Source organism: Apostichopus japonicus, chromosome 12 (genome assembly GCF_037975245.1).
Source record: "Apostichopus japonicus isolate 1M-3 chromosome 12, ASM3797524v1, whole genome shotgun sequence".
Taxonomy (NCBI): Eukaryota; Metazoa; Echinodermata; class Holothuroidea; order Aspidochirotida; family Stichopodidae; genus Apostichopus; species Apostichopus japonicus.
Genome location: NC_092572.1, coordinates 23,449,241 through 23,470,928, shown reverse-complemented (window position 1 = coordinate 23,470,928; position 21,688 = coordinate 23,449,241). Strand labels below are relative to the sequence as shown.

Below are 21,688 nucleotides of genomic sequence, written 5' to 3'. Positions count from 1 at the left end.
CACTGTTATTGCTACAATTACCCACAAGAAAAAGTGCATGGCGTTATTCCTGAATATATGTAATAATTTGACCATTGGCGACAATTACGAACCGCAAAATTGCCATCACGTTCCAGACAAGGAAACCACCTCCAACACGTTTTATCGTTGTGGTGACATTGTTCGATCGATCAGTATAGTACGTACTATATTATAGGCCCACATTTGTACACAAATATACTCCATTCCCCTTCTGCCTTTTATCGGAAATATTACATGCTATAATACAACTATTTTTTTCGGTTCATGTGATCTTTTAGGCCTTCTCACCGCAATTCATCGTATCCATGACCATGCGATCACCAGAAACTCCAAAATAATATTTCTTTCAATTAGACATTGAGATAAGTATGGCCTATAACTTCCAAACGCCCCATTCATATAGCTTAAGATATGCGTGCCCCAACCAGAACGGAGAAATTTCCCCTTGATTTTAAAGGATTTTCAGCCTATCTTCACCTTAATTTTTCATCCACTGTCAGCTAATATAATTTCCTTTAAAGATCTTTCCAGTAGATCAGTATAATGCCTTCCACAACTAATAATTTAATGGAGTTAATGTTATAGTGTCTCTACGTACGTAGCATTCGAAAGCACGATCCTTTTTCCATCCGTTGTTTACTTCATGAAACTGATCTTTATTAGCCAATATCTACGCTAATATTACTTGTTACCATGGAGACGCAGGCTTGCGATTGACCTGTATTTGCACTTTTTCTCTTTCCATTGCAGTGCACGTAGCGTTACCATACCAAGATGTACAACAGAACGTGGCTGGTATGTCAGTGATATGGCTGTACGCGGTAACAAGCTGGCAGTGTGCGGATACAACCTCAGCACACATACATCATTCATAGACCTGTTTACGTTAACTGATCCTGATTCTTCGTCGCCATTAATGACTCAGTTGTGCACTAAACTATTCGATCATCCAAGATGGCCGTATCGCTATGTGTCATTCTTGGATGATTCACGTATAGTTACTGTGTGCGGTGATATCGTTCATGTTTATCATATTGAGGCAGACGACAGTGAACCATTACACACAGTCAACCTATTACACGATAGGAAAGCCAAGTGTGTGACTGCCAGAGAGGAAGAGATATTTATTGGTTTGGATGATTCTAACGAGGTGATTGTGTTTGATTTTAGTTTAAATGAAATCAAGACAATCACCTTGAAAGGATTAGAAGGATATCCTGAAAATATAACAGTTTATGGAGATAATCTGTTCATATCTACAGGCCCTTGGAGTAGAGCTACTACTAGATACAACATGGAGGGAAATATTGTACATGAGTATAAATCACCAGACTACTCATATGCATGCAGTATCACTGTTAGCGGTCTGGTTTATATTTTATGGGATCACCGCCATGTTGTTGTTTACTCTCTCTCTGACAGTCAACAACTGATGTCATTTGATGTTGATGACTCATTTAGAATCAGGATTGTTGATGTTAACAGGTTGTTAACAGTAAACTACTCTGGTGAAGTGAGAGAGTACAGTATGGTAAGTACAGCAGGATTATGATAAAATAGGAATATAATTTAGGTCTAGATTAATCAGCTAGTCAATTAAAGTAAACAAATTTGATATAAGTGAATGCAAACATCTGTTTTCTTAACAATTATAACTATTGTTTTACAAATTTGGCAAAATTTAATGAAATTCTAATGCCAAAAAAAAAATTAGAAAGATATGGATAATCTAAATTTCACAAGTTGTGTGCAATGTGCAAGTGTAAGAGAAGTGAGCAAGAAATTCTCTCAAGTTTTTGAACAACTTTATGTGAATTATTTAGCAGTCTAGAATTAAGAAATTTGGTATAAGTGGATGCGAACTTTTGAGTAGAACACAACTGTTAGTGACAGCTTACCAAATTTGCAGGATTTAAGAAAATTTCAGTGCAAAATATTTACATTCAAGTTAAAAAATTTAGATTGTAGACTGCACACTGTGTGTATGTAGTAGAAATTAGGGCCAAACATTGATGGCTTCATATTTACTGCAAAAATGTGACTTCTTTGGCAGGTTTATATCAACAAAATTCATATAAGTGCATGCGAACAAATTTATAGGTCACAGCTATTGGTTCCATTTTACAAATTTTGACAGATTTGAGCAAAGTTTAGTGCACATTTTTCCTCAATCATATTTCAAAATCTGGTTACAGAGTACACACACTGTGTGTATGCTCTTAGAGATCTTAGCTAAACAAAACTGACCCCATTGTCTTTTTAAACAAATATGAAAGTTAGTTGCTTTAGTATTAGTATATTCGGTACTAGTGGTTGCGAAACATTGTGTAGAGTACAACTGTTACTGTGATTTTCCAAATCTTGCCAAATTTTAGCAAAGTTTAGTGCAAAGTTTTCCTAAATCATCAAAATTTGGCCACAGTATACACTGTGTATATGTTTTAGAGATATGAACCAAATGAAAATGACTCCATTGTGTTTTTGAACAAATATGAAATTTTTAGTTGTTCAGTATCAGTAAATGTGGTACTATAGGATGCAAAAATTTGTGTAGAGTACAACTATTACTGTGATTTAACAAATCTTGCCAAATTTTAGCAAAGTTTAGTACAAACTTTTCCTCAATCATATATCAAAATTTGGCCACAGTATACACTGTGTATATATAAAAGAGATATGACTCCATTGTGTTTTTGAACAAATACAAAATGTTTAGTTGCTTTTGCATCGGTAAATGTGGTACTATAGGATGCAAACATTGTGTAGAGTACAACTATTAGTGTGATTTTACAAACTTTGGCAGATTTCAGAAAAGATTAATAGACACTTTTAATTCCTTGCTAGAGGCAGAAGGAATGCAATGGTGATGGTGTGTTTGTATTATTATAAAAGTGGAGCCATCAACCTGAAAATTAACTCACAAAATGGAGCCACTTACATACTGAAGCCATACAAATGTGGTCTCACTTTGTGAGCTACATAGACATGTTGTTTTAGACTACCAGTTTGAAGCTAGCTCTAAAGTAGAACTTCTCTTAGTAGGCTTCTCTTTTTCCAACTAGTCAGTTTTTGCAGACCAAGTGTTGCACTGTGTGTACTGTGTAGATACACCTTACACTCTAATGGATTGTGTGTGAGTGTGTGTGAATGCGAACATTTGTTTTCTTAACAATTATATCATGTTGTTTAGACTACCAGTTTGAAGCTAGATCTAAAGTAGAACTGGCTTCACATTCCAACTAATCAGTTTTTGCAGACCAAGTGTAGCACTGTGTGTAGATACACCTTACACCACTATGTCAAGTGGAACTTGTGTGTGAGTGTGTGTGTGTGTATGTAACACTTGCTTGAAAACGCTTTATCTCAAAAAATTCATGGTGGATTAAATTCATACTTGGTGTGTGGATCTGTCTTATTGATAAAAAGAACCCTATTCCTTTTCTGTGAAGTTCAATGGTCACTTGGGGTAAAACAGAGGTCACAGTCCAAAACAAAAAACTTTGTAAACATGTAATAACGATAATAACTCAAAAGGTACATCTTTGTTGAACTTCATTTGTGGTATGTTGATCCAGCTTAATGAGTACAAAATCTCTGTTAAAATTGGTGAAGGTCAAAGTTCATTTGCAGTCAACATTTAAGTCAAAGTCTGAAAAACTGAAGAAGTACATCTTTCTTGAACTTCATACATAGTATGTAGATCCAGCTTGGTTAGAGCAAGAATTAACTCTATTGAAGTTGGTAGAGGTCAAAGGTCACGTAAGGTCAACAGGAATCAATGTTTAAAAAGGGTTGTAAACATGCTAACTCCAAATAAAAGGTACAAAAATTTGGCTGCTGACTACACACTGTGTATGTATTGTACAGCTTTACACCTTTAATTTTCTCAATAGATGGCATAGAAACAATGGGCCAGTTCAGGGGTGGCAATTTGTTTCAAATATTGGGGGGGGGGGGATTTTATTGGGTGCAGGCGCGTAGCAACTTTCATCCCCAAAATTGTTCGCGTACAAGAAAAATTCTGGTTTTGATGGCCCCCAGATCACCGGAAATGGCATTTCTTAGGCTTGAAAATGACCAACCAGATGTACACTTTTGCCTGAGAACCAAGTTTTTCCCAATAGTTTTTTTGGTTCTTTGCTTTAACAAAAGGAACCTATGTAGTCACTAGTCAGGTTGGCGTGTGTGTGTGTGTTCGGTATGCGTTTGTTTAACTATCTGACCGAGGACTTGAACAAAAGAATTTCAGGTCCTCGTGGTGATTTCTAAAGAATCACCACGTCCTCAGAAGAATTCTATTGTATGGGGTATTGTTAAAGTTAGGGTACGTGGATTTGAACAGTTGGAAATACAATGGGGTCCTCGGTCTGACTGAAACACAAACATGTGTGTGTGTCTGTGTGTGCATCTGTGACACTTGCTTGGGTACACTGTAACTCAACAAGGGAAAGTTGGACTTAACTCAAACTTGGTATATAGATCCGCCATAGTGAGAAGGTGTTCCCTATTGTTTTTGGTGCCTGTGAAGGTCACCAAAGGTCAGTTAGAGGCCAAAAACCCAAAATATTAAAACTTCAATAACTCCCAGTGCCAATGTGCGACAAGGTTGATATTTTAGGACAAGTTGTGAACTGGTTAGGAGAACATTTTCAAACCTAATGGTCATGTGATCCGAGGTCACCAAAGGTCAATTAATGTTGAAAAACAAGTATGTTTGCGATAACTTGAGAATGAATTGTCCGTTAGGGTTAGGAGTTGCTTCAATTAAATCCAATTGTTGAGCCGCATCTGGGTGACCTTTGACCTCAATTTGACCTCTGGTGACCCTTAAGTGTTTTGGGGATTTTTACAGTTTCGATGCTATTTTCACTTCAGGTACCTTCTGATCATACAGTAAATGTCGATGGGTTGACCCCCAAGTGACTTTTGTGTGTGAAGTTATATGAGTTCAAAGTTAATTTTTAGACATTTAATGCAATTAACCCCCAGTGCCAAGGTCTGACACGATTGATATTTTGGGACAAGTTGTGAATGGGGTGGTGGAACATTTTCAAACTTCACGGTCATGTGATCTGAGGTCACCAATATTATCATATCTGTTGACCCGCTTGTAGGTGACCTTATATTTCTTACATTTTTGACGCCATATTCAGATCTCAAAAGTGCCTTCTGATCAAAACTCTGATCAGAATTTGTGATCACAAATGTGTTGGCTATAGTGTTGGTTACTTTATGGGTACATGTAGTCCGACCACAATTACTTGGACTATTTGAGCCCAATCTTGCGATAATATTATGTGTATTGTCATATACCCCTACACAAGGAACCACAGTGCCCTTGGGCTCTTGTTTTCATCCATAACCTTTTTCAAGATTGTCACACATCATGTTTGAACTCATCGCATCTCCTGTGGATCATTGCTTTTGTAGGTAATGCTACGTAACGGCCCACAATACCGGTCAGCCCCACTTTTCAAGGTTTTGCGCTCTTTGCACTATATAAATATTACTTATTATAATTATTATTATTAAGCCCATTATTTATTCAGAATTTGAATAATAAATTCACTTCAAAACATACCCATAATGTTGCACAAAATTTCATCTGTTGACAACTAATATAGAAAAACCCCCTTCAACCCCAACCCCGCTCAAAATTACGCGAGTAGAGAAGTATGATGAAGAATGTTGGTCAGGGAATTTACAAAAATTCAGACACAGTTAATTTATTGGTGTATAAATATTAAAACCTCTTATAATGGCTACTATAAAACTTCGATATCGTAAAAAATACAAAGTAAAATATGCTCGGGGGGGGGGCGGTCTCCCCCTTCGCCCCCTGGCTATGCGGTTAGAATTCCTGTATGAAACCGGCCAAATTAAAACCCAGTGAACCCATATCGATCTGGATCATATGATTGTATGGTATGTACTTACACTCCTACACAAGAGATGTACAGACATTATGATAATAATCATGAGTGACAACATACTATACGGTCACAGGTCACAGAAACAACCACAAAGAGTCATTTACCTCATGCAGCATGTGTTGGATGAAGTTTTAGCCACCGCCAAATATGATTTGGATAAATAATCTCACGCAATATTTTTTATTTATAGCCACAAAAAAATGTATGCCACCAAATATTGGAGGGATATTAGATACTATATCCCCCCACCTAAAATATTGGGGGGAGACATGTCCCCTGTCCCCCCATGATCGCCACCCATGGGCCAGTTTGCTTTTTAGTTTCCAATCACCTTGTCATGGATTTGTTTGTAATATATTGTTTGAAAATAGGAAATATTAAAATATAGAATGTAATTAAATTAAATGATTGGAGGTGAGATGTAATGATTCTAAAATGCCAGATATTTGGAGTGATATGTATTTTGTTGACTTGGGTTCTTTATTTAATATGCTGTTGATTTTGATTTTACAGACACAGCTATGCACTTTTGAGAACTTGAAAAGGACCCTCTGTAGGGTGATGTCTCCCATTGATTGTGCTGAACTGAAAAGATTCTTCAAAATAACAGACCTCGATATGAGCACAAATGGCAACGAAAGCAGAGATATAGAGGCTGGGGCCCAGGATGACCGTGCAGCACACCTTTTATCAATATTAGAGACGAAGGGTTTCATAGGGTCTGATAACCTTGATGGACTGAAGAAAGCCTTTCAACACCTTGGAACAGCACATGTATCAATGTTAAGGAGTCAGTTGGAATCATTCCAGCTGCATTCAAGTAAGGATCACTTGTTGCTTGAGCATTCTTTATTTTATGCTGCATTTTGCATTGAATTTGCAGTGGTGTTGGTGGCTTGTAAACATGTTAACCCATAAAGTAAATGTTCGATACAGTTCTCTTGGTTTGTCGATCCACCTTAGTGAGTATGAGAAACATATCATTTCTGTGGAGGTCAAAGGTCATTGAATTTTAAGGCAGGTCAAGGTCTGAACACCTTGTAAACATATAAACTCTGAAATTAAAAGATGGATGAACTTCATACCTTCTTAACACCTGACTTGCATGCTTACAGTACTATATTCATGACACATATAGTAAGTTTGAGAAAAGTAAATAAATTTAATGCTGGATAATGATTTGTTAGTGTAGTAGCTTAGGGGGCAGAGTGTTCAAGGGTGTACAATTTGTATTTATTATGGAATAATGTAGTCTTCAAGTTTTGTGTAGCAGTTTTAAGGTTCTTAACACTTTCTCTTATGAAATGCTATGGTTCCTGTATTTACGAAAGATGCATTTTGCGATGCAATACTGGATAAATCATTCCCTGCAATTATCATAGATCAGTGACTGTGTATACAGGTAGTTATGTGGCATGCCTTAGGTTGTAGGTGTGCCTTGTTGGAAGTTTTTGCATGGTTACTGTAGTAGGCCCTTGGGTGGGGGGGGGGTGGTTGGAGGAAGAATGATGGTTTGATGGGTTAGGTAATGTGAATATTAATAGGTATGGCATAATTCATGGTGATAGTGTGGTATGCTGAAGGGAGTATAATTGTTGTGGCCGGTTACAAAGTTGAATATAGTATGACTACTGTAACAACAACAATGTAAAGTGTGATCTTGGTTTGCCATATGCTGAAGGGTTAACTGCTCGTTTGAAAGGTTAGAGTGTGTGGAGTTGTATGGCAGGGTTGAAGGTATATTATTAGTACGGCTGGCTGGGAGGGTGAACGGCTGGTTTGGAGAGTTGGAGCATGTACAGTATAGTTCATATATTTTTTTTCATATAGTATTAAAGTTAGCAGGTGTAATGTAATAGTGTGTCATGCTGGACAGTGGTGTACGTTTAGGTTGATGGCAGGTGGGAAGCTATACTGTACATTGAATGCTAGAGAGTATTGGTTTGGTGGGATAGAGAACGCGTTTAGTAATTATTGTAGGTTAAGTGATTAGAGTGACATACTGAAGAGTGTTGCATGTTAGAAGGTAGCATGCTGGAGATCAGTGCTCAAGTTAGGTGCATGGAGGCTATAGATACGGTATGGTTATATTGCCGTATGATGGAGAATATATGGTTGCACACCATGGTATGGCAGGTTGAATGGTGTACATGATTGATTCCTTGCCCGACGGCTCAAGGAATCTATGCGATGTTGATTGCGTGTGCGTGTGTGTTTGTATGCGTTTGTTTTGTATTCTGACCAAGGACTTGAACAAAAGAATTCCAGGTCCTCGGATGTGATTTCTAAAGAATCACCACGTCTTCGGAAGAGTTCTATTGTATGGGGTATTGTTAAGGTTAGGGTAAGTGGATTTGAACAATGGAAAAAACAATGGGGTCCTCAGTCTGAATGTAAAACAAACATGTGTGTATGTGTGTGTGTGTATGCGACGCCCTTGGCTGGTAAACAAGATAACTCAATAATGGCAAGTTGCATTGAAGTTATACTTGGTACATAGATGTGCCATACTGAGTAGGAGAAGCCTGTTGACTTTGGTGCTCATCTCATCAATAATAATGAGGTCATGGGGTCAAACGTAAAAATCTTCAAATGCTAATAACTCCACAACCAAAATCCAAAATTTAATATTGATACTTGGTACTAATATGTTGGTAGATAGCAGGTACATGGTGATATATGTTCAAGTTGATATTATGCATATTTATTAGGGGGCGGGGCTTAAGTTTATTTTCACTAAAATAGCTTGTAAACATGGTAACTGAACAACGACAAGTTGGATTTAAGTCATACTTGGTACAAACAGTAGATGCGCCATAGTGTGTAGATGAACCCTATTTGATTTTGATGCTCATCTAATGAATAATAATGAGGTCACGGGGTCAAACATGAAAATCTCCAAATGCTTATAACTCCACAACCGAAAGTCAAAATGTTCAATGTTCAAATGCAGAATTGTTTATGTAGCAGGGTTTATGGTTAGCTCTTTTTTACAATAGAAAAAACAATTCTACAGTAGTTGCCTCTAAAATTCTGAAATCATGATAATAGTGGCTGTTAAGATTTCATAGCTAGTGATAATATCGGACCATATTTCACTTGAGTATGTGTAAAAAGTCATCTCTTGCCATGGAGCCTAGTGTCTGTTGAAACTTTTAGTAAAGTGTATATATGAATCCTTCTATTGCATTGGCAGCCAGTAAGCCCAGTAATGCTACCTGTTGTCATTATATTTCTGTAATTTTAGAACCCTCTGAAGAACATTCTGACAGTCAGTCAACACCAGTACAGGATTCGCATATGTAAGTAACTTTTGTATAATTGTTCTAAACATTTCCTCACCTTATCTTCTGGAACTGATTTTGAATGAATGAATGTAATTGGATATTGGAACTGTTTCCACTTATACAACTATGGGTTTGCAAAGGAACCAATATCTAAGCAATAAGTGTTCTGTAGTTACAAGTAACTTGTAGCAGACAATCACATCGACACTTATTGATTCCTTGACAGAGGCAAGGAATCAACGGGATGATTATGAAGATGGAGATGATTGTGGGTATGAGTGTATGACTGTGTGTGATATCTTGGCTTGTAAACTTGTAATTCCAAAAGTGTGTGATACTTGGTATGTGGAAACACCATATTAAATACAAGCACCATATTCTTTCCATGAAAGAAAAAGGTCAGTCTGATAACTTGGTAAACAATAACTTCAAAACTGAATATTGAATTAACTTGTTTTGTAGCATATAGAGCCACCTTAGTAATTACAAGAAGCTGAGCAACTGATCACTAGAGGCCAGTCTAAGAAAGATTTGTTAATACAAAAACTCCAATGGTAAAGCTTAAATGTACATCAAACTTGTACAAGAATCCTATTTTCATAAGTCAAATTCATTTGAGGTCAACATAAAGTATGAAAACTTGTACATCTAATTGAATGCAAGACACTTGCTGATAATGTGGATTTAGCAATTGGAACAATTTGAAAGAATTAGTGTTACATGAACTATTCTCATGTGAAATTTTGCCATTATTCACTTAGTCATTTGATTTTCTGGCTTTTATTGGTAGTAATGATGATCTACCATTACAGATTTTTTCCAGGGATGCTGTGGCAAAATGGTGTAGCTGACACAACAGTATACCAGTAATTCTTGGTTGGCCAAAAATAAAGATAAAAGAATATGCTATTATTTAGGTAACATTTGGAAAGATTTCTAAATGAATGTGAGAACTGTTTTCTTAACATCTCTGACAATGAAAAATTTGCCAGAGCTGACTGTTTTCATACTCATATAAGTGTTAATTTAATTAATATACCTATAATCCATTGTCTTCATATTTTAGATGGAAATCACTGAACACATTCTCAACTAGAGGCAAATGGAAAGTTGATGATTTAGCAGTTGAAGTATCTGGCAAGATTATTGTTTCTGGTCATGGAATACAAGATGGAAGAATATTTTTGGATACATTTTCTCCAAAGACAGTCAGAGAAGACACTGGCCTTTTGACCATAGAGTGTTCTGCAGAGTTTAGCTATGAAGGTAATGCAGATAACAAAAATTGTGGCGATGATGGCAACAGCAGTGATGAAGACAGTTTAGATAACAGCAATGTTTATTCAATGTCTGATTATTCAGATAGGAACCATTTAACATCAATTATTAATGAAAGCAGGATTGTGAGCTGTCAGGGAAAGACACTTAAGATTCTCAACCTCAAGAATAACAATGAGGTCCCTTCAATTACCTTGAATGGTATTGCATCTTGTGTGGAAGTTAGAGGGAGTGACATATTAGTGGGTTACAAAAGTTACTCACCTGATCCACTTTTTCAATGTATTGATGTGTTTGACTCTGCTTTAAGAAAGAAATGCTCCATCAAGTTGAAGTCATTTAGTACCAGCATAATAGACTTATCTCTTCTTGCTGGAAAGTTAGTGGTTTGTACCCGTGTCATGTGTTGCTTACAAGTCTGTTTGTTTGATGGAGATGGTAATAAGTTGTTGCGGTACTCTCCGCCATTGGACAAAGAATGGGTAGCAAGGAGTGTAGCTGTGAATGACACATACCAGATGGTGGCTATTTTATGGTCAGATATACGGGATGAAGATGAGGATGAGGATGAAGATGAGGATGAGGATGAATATGGTACTTACCAATCTTTTTACTTGGTGGACAGTGGATTATGTCTCTGTTGGGCTAAGGTGAACCAAGCATGCAAGCTAAGATTCATGAACAGTGAAGAAGTTGTACTAGTCTCCAGTAAGGGACAAGTATCATCGTACAAGAAGGTAGGTATTTTCTCTTTTAAGACTACAAATGCAAGCCAAAAGATTTCTAGATAATACATTCAAGTGGAGCTATGTTATAATATTAGATATTTATGCAGACATATGTTGCAATACTCATCATTATTCATGTTTTACATCTTATCAATTCAGATTGAATATCATATTGTAACCTGTGTTTCTGCTAAGCTCCATGAAGCAATGGCTTGCCGGTTTGATGCACTGATATTCCGAGGGGAAAATGAAAAAAATAGAGTTTCATTTCCTCCTGACATTGATACGATGTAAACGAAATATTATATACCAAATATCCACCAAAAAAAAATAAGGCCAGACACATTTCAAAGGCATGATGTTTCGAACTTGAAGTTGCAAAGTTCCTCTAAATTGTATTCAATATACGGTCAGAAATATTAAATTAGCGAGCTTTTACTGTTCCATAGCTATGCCATTCACACCACAGCTACTTTGGCGTATTTGGCTAGCTAGCTGTAATGCTAAATAACGTGCACTGTCACGCATTGCACACACTACACTACAACAGTTACCAGCACACTAAATGCTGTATGCATTATAACATTTAACACACATGTAACGAGAACGAGAAGCACACTAGGACAAGAGAAATCATATAAATGACATTGCTCACAAAATGCATGTGAAGAATATGGTTGATAATTTGAAGAGTTTTATTTTTGAATCAGGCATTGGGACTGGAGTAGTGGTCACTCACATGAAAAGAGTAAAGGGGTGGGGTGTAAGGTTAAAGGAGCCTCTGGAGAGGGCCAATTTAGCCATTGGATATGATTTGAATAGTAATAATCGAATAATAAGTAGGGTCATTGAACTCATGGTTTTAACTTTTAAGTGATATTTTTATGTGTGTCCATTTTGTCTGTTGTGGATATCTTCATGATAAAAATGATAATACTGAAAACAGCAGACTTTTTACAGGAGTTAAAACTAAATTAAGCAGTGGAAACCATTATATAAAGTTTTGCCTCAAGTGGTGCCAAATACAGCTCATATGGCAGCAGAAAGCACCTAAAACTTCAGAGCTTGCAAGGCCCTAAAGCATACCATGGATCCCGGCTATAAGAGCTTTACGCTTCACATTCACATATGTGTGCTTCATGCACATGCTCAGCATTTAATAATGTTCAGATGTTGGGCAGTTTGACTCAATGGAAAAGATTCTTAGAGGAAATTATTACCTTGATTGGCATCAAAGCCTGATGGCAATTGTTCATGGAGAATGGGAAAATGTCAAGACAGATGGGATCAAGTTTGAAAGTCCTGAGGTATTAGGACTAACAGTGTATATTTATTACATGTATATTTAATATTATACATTGTGTTCCTGTGTTACCATGGCAAATTTTGTCACTTTATAAAATCTGGTATTTTAGAAGTGTTTTTGGTTTTGATGATAATCGTAACTTTTGCATTCATAATGGCGTATGTGTGTGTGTGTGTGAGTGCGTTTGTGATGCCCAGCTTGTAAACATGATATCTCAAGAAGGGAAGGTCAGACCTATGTCATATTTGGTGTGTACAAGTACCACATTGAGTACAAGAAGCCTATTGTTTTTGGTGGAGGTCAAAGGTCATTTGGGGTAACCAGGGTCAAATTGTGAAAACCTTGTAAACATGATATCTCACGAAAGGGAAGGTCAGACCAATTTCATTTTTAGCTCATACCAGCATGCTGGTGTGAGCTATTGTTACAGTGCAGCGTCTATCACTCTATCCGTCAACAATTGGTAAAACCGCTCCCACTCGCACCGTGTTTGATGGAATTTCATGAAACTTGGACACAAGGACCATTGGGTATAGGGCCATCAGAGATGGTCTGAAATTTGGGGTCAAAGGTCACCTGTGGGCCGTAATGGGCCATTTTGTGGAAATACGCAAAATGCTTCTTCTCCTACAGATTCCATGGTACAATGTTGAGGGTTTGTCATGATAGTACTATGGAAGTTTTACCTTCAGGGTGTTCATGAATTTGAGATCAACTAGGGGTCTTTTGTGGCCCGGGCTGCGGCCCTATATTTTCAAATTGCTCCTGTTCGTACAGTGTATGGCCAGTTATAATGAAACTTGGTCACAATGTTCCTCGGGATGAGAGTTACGAGGGGTGTTCGGAAAATTGAGGTCAAATGTCATTTAGGGGGTCATCGGGGGTCATTCTTTGTAATATTTTCAAATATTTCAATCTCAAGATTTTGATGGATCATATTCAAAGTTGAACTGATGATTGTTGGATTGTGTATGAATAAGGTGATGCCTAATAATTTTTGGTCAAAAGTTAATTAATTACAATTAATCCCCATTGTTTAAAAAAATCTGAGCCTTCACCTTTTGCCAAAGCTCCTTTAATTTGTCTCCCAGTCTCTGCAGTGTTTGTTTACATTTGTGGTTAAGCTCTGAAGAGGCTGTTAGTGGAATTAAAGCAGGACTGGGAGTTGTTATTAACTGTTGAACTGTAAGCATGAGAGCCCTATAGCCAATCAGCACTTGCCGATTCTTAGAAGTCTTTGAGCTTGAGGTATGTAGGCAGCCAGCCAAAATTTTGGCAAGGAGTGCTTCAGGTCTGCTCTGGTAGAGGGGAGAAAGTTTAATAGGGTAGGTCAGTGGTATTGTTTGAGAGAGTGGGTAAAATAGGATTTAAAGGGGGAAAATAGGAATTATAGCCAGTGGTGTGGCCAGGGTTCTGCTAATGGAGGGAGGGGGGTGGGGTTATCCCTCCTGGGCCCAAAATTTGTGGAATCTGAAAAATGGCCTGAAATTTGGTGGGCCATAAAGTTTAGTGGGCCCTACATTTTTAAGCTCGAAAAGGTATGAGCTTCTGCACCATTGGTGCTCTAGTTGATGTGTAGAAGTACCACATTAAGTGCAAGAAGCCTATTCTTATTGGCGGAGGTCAAAGTTCATTTGGGGTCACTAGGGGTCAAATTTGTGAAAACCTTGTAAACACGATATCTCGAGAAGGGAAGGTCAGACCAATTTAATTTTTGTAGTGTGTAAGAGGTACCACATTGAGTACAAGGAGCCTATTGCTTTGGTGGAGGTCAAAGGTCATTTGGGGTCACCAGGGGTCAAATTGTGAAAACCTTGTAGACACAATATCTCAAGATGAGAAGCTTGGGCAAACTTTATATTTAGTGTGTAGAGTACCACATTAAGTACAAAAGGCTATTGTTGTTGGTGGATGGCAAAGGTCATTTGGGGTCCTCAGGGGTCAAATTGTGATAACCTTGTAATCACGATATCTCAATACTGGAATGTTGGGCCTACCTGTTATTTAGTGTGTAGAAGTACCACATTGAGTTAAAGAAGCCTATTGTCTTTGGTTGAGGTCAAAGGTTATTGGGGTCATCAGAGGGCAACTCGTGCAACCGTTGTAAACATGTACACCCTCACTATACATTACGTCAGATTCATGAAGAAAACTGCTCATGTACATCATCAAAACCACAATGCATTTTTGCATTCTGGTTGAAAGTGGAATCTCAAGTTATATCTTATTTTGATTTTGTATGCTCAGTGATTTTATACACACAAAAATGCTAGGCTTATGCTCACCCAGGAGGCTATGTAAGTCTACTGGTACTGTAGAATACTAATAGGGTTGCATTACTTGTGGATATTTACTTTGCAACTTTGGAATAATTTTTGGTTTCGATGATAATTGTAACCTATTCAGTCATGCAGGCGAATGAGTATGGGTAGGTGTATCTGTGTGAGCGTGTGTTTGTGACGCCCAGCTTGTAAACATGATCTCTGAAGAAGGGAAGCTTAGACAGATTTCTTATTTTGTGTGTAGGAGTACATTATTGAGTACAAGAAGCCTATTGTTTTATGTGGGGGTGAAAGGTCATTTGGGGTCACTAGCTGTCAAAATGAAAACCTATTAAACATGATATCTCAAGAAGGTAAGCTTGGGCAGATCTCATATTCAATATGTATATGAACCACACTGAGTACACGAACCCTATTGGCAGCTTTTGGTGGAGGTCAAAGGTCATTTGCCTGGGGTCAACACAGGTCAAATTGTGAAAACTTTGTAAACATGATATCTCAATATTGGAAGCTTGGGCAGATCTCATACTTGGACTTTGGTGGAGGTCAAAAAGGTAATTAGAAGTCCACAAATGCTATACAGTTATATACTTCAGTCCCCTCTTACCTGTCTCTCTACACTAGTTAAGGCATCTTCCCTAATATAATATTGCAAGAGAAGCTTGGACAGAATGCATATTTGATATGTAATTGTACCACATTGAGTACAAAAAGCCTAATGTTGTTGGCGGAGATTCGATGGTCATTCATGTTCACACGGGGTCAAATTGTGAAAACCATGCTTTCAGCAATATTTCACATTTAGGACAAATTTCATATTTAGTATGTTGATGTTTCACATTTAGTACAAGAAGCCTGCTGTTTTCAAGACAGCCTGTGTCATTGTGAATATATTGTTTGTCACATCACACTGCTTTACTATTCGAGTATGTTGTACATTACGTCAGATTCTTGAAGAAAATTGCTCATGTTACATTATCGAAACCACAATGTGATTCCAGATCCAAAATTTGGGGTGAGAAGCAGGGGGCATTACCAAAGTGGATTTTAGTGATCTCACACCCCACAGAAGTACATGTTACAGAAAATACATGTTATACACAGAAAGATTGTAAACATTCAAGCAGTTAAATTCAGTCTAAAAGGTAACTAGTGGTAATTTCAGTGAAGTATATGGCATCTTTTAACTATAGGTGCCTCTTACATGTGACTTATATAGTATCAGAGGAATTAAAAATTGGTAGATGTTGTGGTGCAATCACTTTAAAAAATTGTGTAAGAATATCATGTTGCTTAAAACAATTTGTAGATAATTCAGACCTCTTTTAGTATGTCTTGTCATGAAAAAAACCAAACCAGGTTAAATTTAGTACTTGGGAATGTGGAATGCAATTATTTAGATTTTGTTCAGTTCCATGCATATATCATGAAATTATTTTCTATTACAAATTGCAGACTTACTTCTTTAGTTACAATAACCTTATCGATCCTATCATGGAATCTTTGGCTTCTGAAGAAGGTTGGAACATCCTGTGGCAATTCTTTGCTGTGTCAGAAGATGAATGGACAAATAAATTTGCTGACAGTGCATTTGTGTACCGTGATGAAGATGGAGATGAAGATGATGACGATGATGATGAGTATGCAAACAGGAAAGAAAAGCTAGCAAAGTTTTTTTTGGCATTCCTTCATGAGAAGATAGTTTCATCATCTCAAAGAGTTGCAGCACTATTGAAAGCATCATGGGAACTGGAAAGATTCCATGCTTTTGCCTTATCAACTTGCATCAATTACTACAAATGTTTATCAAGTAAGTTCAATGTCTGCAGTCAAATGTGAAGAAAAAAAAATTTAATGAGGTAAAGACCTTTTGTTTAAGGTTTCTGACTTCATTTACAGACATTTGGAAAATATAATTTGAATAGTGACCCTTTAATTGTTATCAAGCCTGAAGTTGGGGGAGGGGACAAGGCTCTGGTTTTGCCCTTCTACACTTTTGTACATAGAGATGCATTCCTTGGAATTGTTGGATAATTCAATGACTCCTTTGAAGGAACAAGAGTGCTTACTGAGTACATTCAAGACTGCTACATTTCTTAGTTAAATATGGTGGCCATGAAGGACATCAGAAATCTTGACTGATGTGAAAAATTGTCAATATTTTTTATCTCCAAATGTTGACATATTATGTCATAATTGCGGCTGTATGTGATGAAATTCCAAAATTTCACAAAACAGTATATTTTACTGTACAGTAAATGACCCCCTATGGCACACTGTAGTTGAAAATCTATTTGAAGTCTTCCTTTTTGGTGATACAATGTTTGTATCATGATTATTGTCAGCATCAATATCGCTTGCTTCAATTTTCACTGACAAGCATTTGAAAACTTGTGTGATTAAGTCATATGCAATGCGCATTCAAACATGCCATCTATATATGGTTTGCAACAAAATAAAAATTAAAATGGAGGACTGAGTATATTTCTGTTTCTTACTACCCAAAACCTCATTCTGGCACCGAAACTGTTTTACATTTCTGTTGTAGTCAAATTAAAATGGGTTTGGAATTCAAAGTGTAAAATAATGGATGTGCACTACTTTCATGTATGCTTTTAACCACACTACCCTTTTGGTACTTATTTTTACAGGTGGGACTGGAAAGTACAATGACCAACCATATCAGCTGTTACATTACTATGAGTCATCTGTTCCATTAGGGGAAACTGCTGCCACTCAGAGACAAATTCAGTCTGTGGATGATGTTCCAGGCACCAGCAATTCCAGTCCGTCAATGCCTGGTAAAATTCTGATATATTGAAATAATTTCTTTTATATATTGTTGCTGTTCAAGCCGGTCATGATGACTTCTTAAACCAAATTGTTTTGAAACATGATTAATGTCACGTTGAACACATTAGAAGGAAAAATAACCTCCATTGAAAATGTGGTAAGGATTTGTTCCTGATGTATTGGTGGGTATACAGTTGAGGAAACTTAATATGCCCTGGTTTGTGAAGGCTATGACAAAGGTATTGCTTGATGACTTTTGTGGACAAAAGTCTGCAGCATACTGTGAGGTTACTAGTTAAAAAGCAGTAGCAGTCATTTTGGTGGTTTTCAAGGGTGTGAGTTTTTAATTTTAAAGAGGCATAGAAAAGGTAAGGTATTTTTGTGATCTTATGGTAGATGAGGACCAATAGTTTTATTCAACTCTGTTAACGGTATCAATTTACGATCTATTAGTACATTAAACATTGGCACAATACACCTGTGCTGCCCACTGTGGAGCCCACTTGCTGCTGATGACAAAACTTACTTATAGAACTGTGGATATGATACTTGGATCATTTCTTACACAAACTCCTGACTTTGAAATATGGCTACCATGTTTAATATCCATTGATATATCAAAACTATCAAGAGCTAAATTGAAATAACCCAGGTATTTATTTCTTGCTTACCTCTCTCCCTAAATCCTCAGCACTCTTGTTCTACCATGTCTAGAATAACTGATATTAATGGAGATGAAGTTGCTGTTTTAAAGCTTTCTGTCAAAATGAAGTGCAAGAATAATGAAGTTGCTTTGAGAGCTCAAACTTTTGTGTTCAGGATGAATTATAAAATTGAACCTTGTATGTTTAATGCGATTACATTAGGTTAAGGAGAAACACACATAACTCTCATCAAACCCAACTTCCTGTACATAATAAAAAGATCAAATATTGAAACCACATGTTGCTCATTATGTCTGACTTAGACATTTCGCAATCTTCAGCCCTGTTTGTGAAGCTACATTAAATCTCTGCTATCTCCCAAATGAATACAGTTTTTTCGTACCTCTCGTGGGCAATTTTCTGGCCCTGGCTTCTCTACTACATACAGCAAAATGATGATAGTTTGGGTTTGTTTCTCCTTTAATATAACATACACTATCAATAGTGATCATCTTTATGAGATTAGCAAAGGCAAAGTTCAAATACTATCCTGTGAATTTTATCTTTATCCTCTGCAACTTTGAAATTCTTCATCTGTCATTCAAGCTTGAAGTATTTCCTGATATATTTTCTCCATCTAGTTCCTAGTCAGTCAGAGATCAGAAGGACCGGCCCAAGTACTTACTACCCAGCCTCAACAAACAATTCTGCTCCAAAACGTACAGCCCCTCCATATTCTGGGACAAATGTGGAGCCACATAACAAAAGAAAGGTATATCACTTTGGATGGAAAGAACAATAGAGAAAGACTTTGCAGCATTTACAGTATTTACACTAGTATAAACCTTAAGTGGATCTGGTCGGAAGTGGAATATGGTTAGATAAGCTAAGTAAAATGTAACAATTGCCTCAAAATGATTTCCAGAGAGTAGAAGTTGAGCAATAACTATTTTACAAAGAGAATAAAGTTAGAATAAAGTTTTAAAATTAAAAAGAAGCTTTGAAGCCCTTACTTATCTATTGCTAGATAATGTGCAAAGTAAGCGTATTGTACCACTTCATTTATTATATGTGTTAGAGTACAGTTTGTAAAATTGCCTTTGCTATTCTTTGAGCACAATGGGAGGGGGAACCTGTCAGTGAGGATCAACTGCAGGGTATTTCCAGACTCTACATGTTTCGTTGTAGCATTTATGGTACCTGGTAAATGCAGAGGGTTTGTTTTTCTTCCTTTACAGAATACTTCTTCATCAGAGTTGGAGCAAGAAGATTCAACTTCAGGAAACACAATACAACAACTTGGCATTTGCCAGCAATCAAATCCTGCAAGTTTTCAATCACATCAGCAATTCTTAATACCAAGGAATATTCAACTTCCACAGCATAATCGAGATTGGCCTCGTTTCAATTATGGGTCAACAACAAACGTTTCTGAGATTCCAAGTAACCATGAGCCTTCCTTTTCAAGTCAAGTTATACAAACCAGTCATTTGGGAGGAATTTTTCAGCAATCAAATCCTGCAAGTTTTCAATCACATCAGCCATTCTCAATACCAAGGTATATTACACCTATGGTAGGTAATGCAATGGTGGCAAGACCCCCACAGTTGCAGCAGAGCATTGTAGGAAATTCTGTCAGACCATTCCCACATACTCAAAGGGCTCTACCACCACGATGCAGGATACAAGGCCTACAACCACCCAACTATTTGATACAGCACAATCAAGGAACTATGTTACCACAAAATTTTAACATTACCAACATTCCACATTTATCCACAGGAAGCAATGTAGGGTTGCCTCACCCTAATGTATCATTTAACCAAAATATAGATCTTCCTGTTAGACAAAATGCACCACAACCTCGACATCAGCTACGGTCAAATGATCCATTACAATATGCACAATTACAACCACCATCAAGTAGAGGTGGAAACCCATTAACAGGTGTACTTACTGAAGCAATGAATCAAGTACTGCAAACATCACTGCCAATGACATCATTGCCAATGACTCAATTAGAACAGCAATCACCAAGCAACAGACAAGTCATTCCATCTGATAGAAGTGACTCATCAAGACAAACTGAACAGCTTGACCGACGTTTAACAGCACAAGTAAGATCCGTACATGAGTTACAGTCTGGAACATCTAGTGATACACTGGTAGGAAGGCAACATCTACAACCTGAACCCACCATCTCAGGAGAACCAAGTAGAAGTCAAGTAGGAGGTCCCTCAGCTGACAGGCCTCCCAGAGAGGCCGATAGGTCTGTCATAATAGGGGAGTCAAGAATGGTGGTACAAGAGTCATCCGTGGAACCAGAATTAACAGCTCAAGAGGATTATGATTCATCTGCACCTTCAGCTTGGAGGGGTGGTTCAACATCAGGAGACATTCATGGCCTCCTCCAAACACCTCTATCAACTAGTGAGGGACAAGCAGGACTATCAACTCCATTGATGCCATCTTCAGAGCAAATGGAAACATTGAGTCCAAATGTGTTGACAGATCCTCCTGAAGAAACAACTGAATTGTCTGTACAGACCAATGCTGAATTAGCTAAAATAATTAATGAACAACACAATCAAGTTTACTCCTTGTTAAGAGACATTAGTCAAAGATTGCCACCAGGTCAACGAGATTCATCTTCATTCTTAGGGGAAAGTTCTGGGTCTTCACAACCACCTGGATGTCATCCTTCAACATCAGCTGATCCATTGAGCTCTTTACAAGATCATGAAAAGCGAGCTATTCTTGTTTATAAAGATAAAACTGATGACCGGGTAGCATTAGTTAAAGAGCTTGTACCAATATTCTTTACAGAGGAGGAACGAAGAACCCAGAATTGTCAAGGGAAAGGACTATGTGATGGGAAAGATGAGTTTACACAATTAAGTAAAGAAAAGTTGCAGAAAATGAGAGAGATCATCTTTTATCTTTGTCCAGTCAGAAGCATCAAGGAAAGAGAAACTGTAGAAGAAAAAGAATGGAAAAGACTTTGCTCAGAAATAGATTTATTTAACCGTCATTTCAGGGGTAACCTAACAAGACAAGCTAAAAGTAAATCAAAAAGAAGAAAATCTGACAAGTAATGGTTCAGATTTGTAGCAGCGTGCAGATGAAGCTTCCCGACCATGGCTGAAACTATGAGATGAGCACAATGAAACATCTCTCAATGAAACAATTCTGAGCAGCGGAAGAGATGCATGGTGAATGCAATTATTAAAGCCATTGTCTTCATTGGTGACTTCAGAGGAAACAGAAGCAGTGAAGTCATCACTGGTGAGTACTTTAAGAGAATGAGAGTAATAATTTTATTTGTTGTGCTATATGAACGAATTTCTTGTGGTACATTAATATCTACTTATCATTTAAGTTGGTTCAAAAATTATTAATTCAATACATTTTTGATT

The 21,688-nt window shown here is 37.3% G+C and overlaps 1 protein-coding gene across 2 annotated transcripts in view; it reads left to right on the top strand.

Moving 5' to 3' along the window:
* Positions 1-21,688, top strand: part of LOC139976946 (uncharacterized) — a 28,006-nt gene that overhangs the window by 3,456 nt on the left and 2,862 nt on the right. Inside the window, exons 3-10 of one of the 2 annotated variants that reach the window (XM_071985842.1) lie at positions 772-1,552; positions 6,468-6,774; positions 9,202-9,256; positions 10,308-11,256; positions 16,291-16,645; positions 17,487-17,636; positions 18,914-19,044; positions 19,511-21,557. In XM_071985842.1, coding sequence (XP_071841943.1) covers positions 772-1,552; positions 6,468-6,774; positions 9,202-9,256; positions 10,308-11,256; positions 16,291-16,645; positions 17,487-17,636; positions 18,914-19,044; positions 19,511-21,367 — 4,585 coding nt within the window. In that variant the 3' untranslated portion in view covers positions 21,368-21,557. Of the gene's footprint in view, positions 1-771; positions 1,553-3,975; positions 5,500-6,467; positions 6,775-9,201; positions 9,257-10,307; positions 11,257-16,290; positions 16,646-17,486; positions 17,637-18,913; positions 19,045-19,510; positions 21,558-21,688 lie in introns of those variants that run through there. The other variant, XM_071985843.1, reaches the window with a different exon arrangement.